The sequence below is a fragment of the Cygnus atratus genome, chromosome 1 (genome assembly GCF_013377495.2).
Source record: "Cygnus atratus isolate AKBS03 ecotype Queensland, Australia chromosome 1, CAtr_DNAZoo_HiC_assembly, whole genome shotgun sequence".
In the NCBI taxonomy this organism is placed as follows: domain Eukaryota; kingdom Metazoa; phylum Chordata; class Aves; order Anseriformes; family Anatidae; genus Cygnus; species Cygnus atratus.
The window spans coordinates 78,481,032-78,486,926 of NC_066362.1; the positions used below are offsets into that span (position 1 = coordinate 78,481,032).

Consider the following 5,895-nt stretch of genomic DNA (forward strand, 5'->3'; position numbering starts at 1 on the left):
GACAGAAGGAAAAACTCTGGTAAGCTTGTTTAAGGGCACAAAAGCACAGAAAAGTCTTTGGTTTCTTCTCCTTTGAGTAGCAGTGGAATATACCAGCATTTAATGCAAATAATTTATCAGTCATAGTAATTTTTTTTCGTGAATATTCATGTAGGTATTTGAGCATACAGAGGCAAGCATCAGTTCAGGTTCTGCAAACTTTTGCATCCAGAGCCGAAAACAGGCATGTCTTCTCATTTTGGTTCACTCAATAGTTCCAGATGATGTGCCTCAACTGCACGAAACACTCATGAAAATCCAAGCTTCCTCCTCACCTATTGTGATTATTTTATATTTCTGCTCACTTCTCATGTGCTCTCAGTCTCCTTTAATCAAAACAGCCCCCATTCCTCATCTATGAACAGTATAGGAACATGTCAGGAACATCTGGGAATAAAGAAATATGCGGGAAGAAACAGATAGATACAAAGACATGCTGGGGAATATTAGGTGAGAGCAAAACGAAAAACTGAAAATCTGGCAGTGGAAGGAAATCCGCAAAGGCTTTATTAAGGTTTAGTACAAAGATAGGTGAGTAACAAAAATAATAAGTACGCAGAAGGCAAGAAGCTTTTGAGTGCAGTTACAGGAGCTGGCAATTGCGCGGCACGGGCAGGAGAGGACTGCCAACTCAAGGCCGGCTCGATACTGCCCATGTAACCGCGCTGCTTTTTGCTTTTCACTTCCCCCGCCTTACGACCCCAAAGCTGCGCCCAGCCGGCGAGACTCCGCTCCCGGCCCGCTTTCAGCGGGGAGGCCGCCGGGGAACGCCCCGCTGCGGACGGAGGGAGGGAAGAAGGGAGGGAAGGAGGGGCTGCCGCCGCTGTGCGGGCCGGGCCGGGCCGGGCCAGGCAGCGGCCCCCGGGGCCCTCCCGCAGCCGGAGCCGCGGTGAGGAGGGCGGCAGGGCCCCTCTGGGTGCGGCCCGGCCCAGGGCGGCGAGGCCGGGCAGCCGCCTGCCGGGAGCCGCAGGAAGTGGCGGCGGGGCGGGCGGGGATGCGGGCGGGCCCCGGGCGGGGGGAGGAGGGGACGGCGGGCGGCCGGGGACCGGGCTCAGCTTCCCGGCGGCGGCTGGGCCCCGGCTGCCCGATCCCCTCCTCGCCCCGCATGGCCCCGACCCCGCTGCTGCCCCCTCCATGCCAGCCCTCGGGACAGAGGTGGGCACGCCTGCACCGACTCCGCTGCGGCCCGGCACCGGGAGAAGCCCCCGGCTCTGGGGGACGGATGGAATTGGGAAGGTGGATGGGGAAGAGGGGACGCGGGAGGGGGTTAAAGGTGTGGGCTGGGCAGTGCAGGGGGGCAGCTGTGTGTCTGATGTCTGCTTCTGGCCCAGCAGGTGATGGGAGCATGAGTGAGAATGAGGAGAACCTCCACCAGGATGGTCCGGAGGCAGCCGAACCCTGTGGGGCCATTTCGGACTTTTTCATGAGGGAAGCTTCTCCTGCAGGCTGCCACCAGGAGATAGCCTGTCCGAGGCCAGACCTCCTTTCTGCAGAGACGAGGCCGGAGAAGAGTCCTCGCTGGGGCTTCCGAAAGCGGAAGGAGACCGTGGTGCACCAGAGAGCATTCATGGGAGAGAAACCATACATCTGCATCGAGTGCGGGCAGAGCTTCAACCGCAGCTCAGACCTGATCCGCCACCAGAGGATCCACACTGGGGAGAAGCCGTATGTGTGTGCTGACTGCGGGAAGAGCTTCAGCCGCCGCTCACACCTCATCCAGCACCAGCGTGTACACACAGGTGAGCGGCCGTACCAATGCAAGGACTGCGGGAAGAGCTTCAGCCAGAGCACCCACCTGGTGCAGCACCAGCGCAACCACACTGGCGAGAGGCCTTACGTGTGTGCCAAGTGTGGGAAGAACTTCTACCAGAACTCAGGCCTGCTCCGCCACGCCAACTTTCACACAGGAGAAAAACCCTACAAGTGCTCCCAGTGTGGGAAGCGCTTCAGCGACAGCTCCAACCTCATTGCCCACCAGCGGCTCCACACGGGTGAGAAGCCGTACAAGTGTACTGACTGCAACAAGTGCTTCAGTGAGAGCTCTAAGCTGGTCATCCACCGTCGTGTCCACACGGGTGAGAAGCCTTACTTGTGTCCTGACTGTGGGAAGAGTTTCAGCCAGCGTTCGCACCTTGTCCAGCACCGTCGCACCCACACTGGGGAGAAGCCCTACAAGTGTGCTGAGTGTGGGACCTGCTTTAGTGACAATTCTACCCTCATCCGGCACCGTCGTACCCACACTGGGGAAAAACCTTTTAAGTGCTCCCACTGCGGGAAGAGCTTTAGTCGCAACTCCTACTTAGTGTCCCACCAGCGGGTGCATGTGTGGTAGGCAGCATCACTTGGTGTGGTCTGTGGATGATCTCAGATGCAACTCATAATCCAGGCCTGTCCAAACGTGCCTAAGGGACAAGGGGGAAGACAAGGGCCTCATGTGACTATATGAAGGCCTCTGAATTGTAGGCAGCTGGCCGGAATAATGCTTTTGGCCTGGGTTGCCCTTTTCAGTCACCTCCTTCTCCCAAAGCACCTCAGGCATGGACAGAGATTGAGCAGTGGTTGTGGTGGGTGGTTCTCCATCCCAAAGCCCTGCCATCCTCCTTCCCCAGTGCTGGAGTTGGATTCCACCCATCATACAGCCAAAGTGCAAATGTGTTCTCCCACCTCCCAGTAAGAACTGTCTGAGAACCTGCAGAGAGGATGTGCAATGTCAGGTCATGTGAGGAAAAGCTGCTTGATCATGCAATGTATGCATATGTGGTCATATCAAGGGAAACAAGGTGGGAGATAAGGTCCTTGAATGTCTTCTTAAGGAGCTTTGTTCCACACACAGCTGAAATGTTTGTGACCTGTATAGAATGTGTAGACATACCCGGAGAAGGAAGGCATGCCTGTGAACGTTTACTGCAAACGCTGCTTGGATGGTAGGGACATGTCTTATTCTGGAATCTCAAAACCATGATGTAACTGATGTAGAAAACTATCAGACCCAGAAGCTTTAAAAAAAATCAGTATCGTACTTGCTGCTGCTAAGACTTTGGTACACAACTTGACAGGTGTATGGAGGTCACCTGTGAGTTTGTACCGATACCCTTTTTGTTCTGCAGAATTCAGATTCACATGTTCAGTTCAAGTGGGCTGGTGTAAGCTGTGCTGTAAAATGGGACAGAACAAGAAAATGAGAATGACCTGATTCCCTTCAGGTATTTCTCATGTCCCATTTTGACTAGTGTGTGTGCATATAAATAACATCTATATGTATATATTCATATATATATGAACTAGCTTTTATATCAAGTATCTTCACACATGAGCGTTCACATATGTACACACATTGGCAGTGGTCAAAATGGCCAACTGTATGACACTACGCCATATCAGTACTTCTCAAAACACTGAACATACTGTATTTACTAGCATTTCTCAATAAGAAGTGGTGAGAAATAGGTTTTGTACCAAAACATCTGAATTTTCATATCAGGACATTCAGTTTTACACTGATTACTTTGTGTGTTTGTGTAAAAGATATGCACTAGTGTTCTTTTATTTATATAAAAATGTGTGGCCCTTATGGTTGCAAAGAGTGACTTATAAATGTCATTCAGAATAGTGCTCACCCCCTCATTTTACAGAGGTACATATCAGTGGCAGTTGTAGGATGTACCCCAGTCATGGTTCTAACTACAAGGAATTGCAGTGCGACACTTTACATTGTTTATTTTTAGACCGTCTTACTGATACTGCTAGAGCTTAGAAAAGATTTCTGGTTTTGTCATATACCTTACTAGTCCTGCAGCTGGCTCTGTGTCTTCGCTATATCTCTGGAAAAAGGAATGCAGACTGAAGCCAGTGAGAAGACTGGGGCTGTGGTGGGGAAGAGATGAAGGAAATGAAGATGCTAAGGAGATCCATAGATCTGAGCAACTGTTGGTCAGGGATGCTTGTGAATGGCTTGCTCTCCAGAACTTGCTGCTCTGCAAAGTAGCGCAAGGTTCACAGGGATCCTTTGAAAACCCCAAGCCACTTCCTTACACTCAGCTGCTGATAAAATGATGTTTTGATACAGTTTAAAAGAAAGAAACTGTAGGAAGAGCATGAAATCGTTTGCAGCTCGTAGAGTAAAAAGGCACCTTTATGTCTTTTGTGTGCAGCTGCTCAGGGAAGTAGGAGGAGCTTGCTGAAATGGAGTGGGCTTTGTTTACACAGGAACCAAAGCCTTCATTTGCAAATGCACTTTTTTTTTTTTTTTTTTTTTTATGAAGTGCTTCAAACCAATGACTTGCTGATTTTTGTTCTGCTTTTGGAAAGTGACTTCTGGAAAGTGAAAAGTGACGAATGGTCATTTAGTTGGTTCCAGAAGTTTCAAGATTTTTATTTGCTAGCAGATTTTCAGAAGGGATACTACAGTTCTCAGTTGGTAGGCTCATTTTAAACTGGATTCAAAGGTCATGCTGCGGTCTAGCTGTAGAACTGATCAATTTGTATGGACTTGTCTCATTCCAGTTCAATTTTTGTAAAAGAAATCTACAGCCCTACAAATATCTGTCTGGCTGAGAAATCCTCTTTGACAGGGAATGGCATCCTGCGAATGCGACTTTTCTTTTGGGAATCTGAATGGAATCACTGTAGCAGATCAATGAAATCAAACCTGCGTCTGCACATAGCTGAGCTCAACTCAAAAGGAAACCCTTTCATCAAGGTTGTGGTTTGAGAAGCCAACTGCCCCTCGAATATGCCTTCGCAGCAGTCCTTACAGCATTTCTTTTCCCTCTACACACTTTGTGAAGTGCTGTGTGTACCTAACAGTGTTCTATAAATTAAAAGGATTGATATACATTTATTTATGAGATCATTATTAACTTACTTAAAACTGTCTGCCAAATCAAAGTGACCTTAGGGTTCACAGCACATAGCTGGTGCGGTAGTCTTAGTAGCTAGGACTGGATTGCTCACCAGTGTAAGCACATTTCTGGAGTTCTGTTCCACAGCCACTGTTAGTTTTCCCTGTTCAGTGTCACTTGGCAGAAATAATTCACTTTCTCCCACTGGTCTGCCCTTTACTGTTTGTGAACCTCTAGTTTGAGAGGAGAATCTGAGCAGCACCCTTTCTTTGCTGTTGCAAAAGTTAGAGAGTATCTTCCTCTTCCAGGAATTTAATTGCTTTCTGGGCAGCACAAACACACAGGCCAAATTCAGAGGACAGAGGTATGGCATGTGCAAAAGGTCAAGAACCAGGAGGTTTACTTTCACAGCAGCTAGCTCACTGGCTTCTCTAACAGGTGTCTCCTCCCTCAGGATCGTAATTGGAGTCTACTGGAAAAAAAAGAAAAAGGTAATTAGCTACTATAATTTCAGCAGACCATCCCTAGCACACTCCATCCCAGATCCACAGTCACCAGCTGGTGCCCAGGTCCTGCTGCCAGTTGAGGGAGCTGTGTAGAATACTGTAAATTCCTGTTGTGCTGTTGGTGCTTGGATACTACGGTGATATTATGGCACTTTAGAAATACCTAAGATAAACAAATGGATGAATGATGTCTCTGAAATAAAAATTTTCACCCCGTTTTTCTTTGTTATTCTATTTTTTTCCTTTCTTTCTCCCCAGAGTGACCTCCCAACCATCACAGTTTCTTGGCCCCTGGCAGGACCAGATTTAGAAACACGTGTCATTCTTCACAGAGGGATGACTATTACATAGCAGAGCTTCCGTGTAATGCAAATAAGAATCTAGAGGTGAGGGGTGTTCTTGGAATTGGTCTTCATTTTCGTCAGATCTGCATGGATCTGAAAAGCCAGCGAGTGGCACATACTGCTTACCATCCTATACAAGAGAAAGTGGCAGAACCTCATTCTGGA

At 48.8% G+C, this 5,895-nt stretch overlaps 1 protein-coding gene across 4 annotated transcripts; it reads left to right on the top strand.

The window, feature by feature from the left end:
- The first annotated feature begins 835 nt into the window (after positions 1 to 835).
- On the top strand, positions 836 to 5,604 carry LOC118244908 (zinc finger protein 239-like). Of its 4 annotated transcripts, none has more exons than XM_050709531.1 (2): positions 836 to 928; positions 1,374 to 5,604. In XM_050709531.1, the coding sequence occupies exon 2, from the start codon at positions 1,385 to 1,387 to the stop codon at positions 2,369 to 2,371; it is 987 nt and encodes a 328-aa protein (XP_050565488.1). In that variant the 5' UTR covers positions 836 to 928; positions 1,374 to 1,384; the 3' UTR covers positions 2,372 to 5,604. The 4 variants fall into 4 exon arrangements, with proteins under 4 accessions (XP_050565488.1, XP_035396241.1, XP_035396242.1 ...); XM_035540348.1 differs by lacking the exon at positions 836 to 928 and adding an exon at positions 1,068 to 1,275; XM_035540349.1 differs by lacking the exon at positions 836 to 928 and adding an exon at positions 1,071 to 1,194.
- Positions 5,605 to 5,895: the final 291 nt, after the last annotated feature.

What these genes read in the sequence shown, in the direction of transcription:
- LOC118244908 (XM_050709531.1), top strand. Translation starts at nt 1,385, where the DNA reads ATGAGTGAGAATGAGGAGAACCTCCACCAGGATGGTCCGGAGGCAGCC.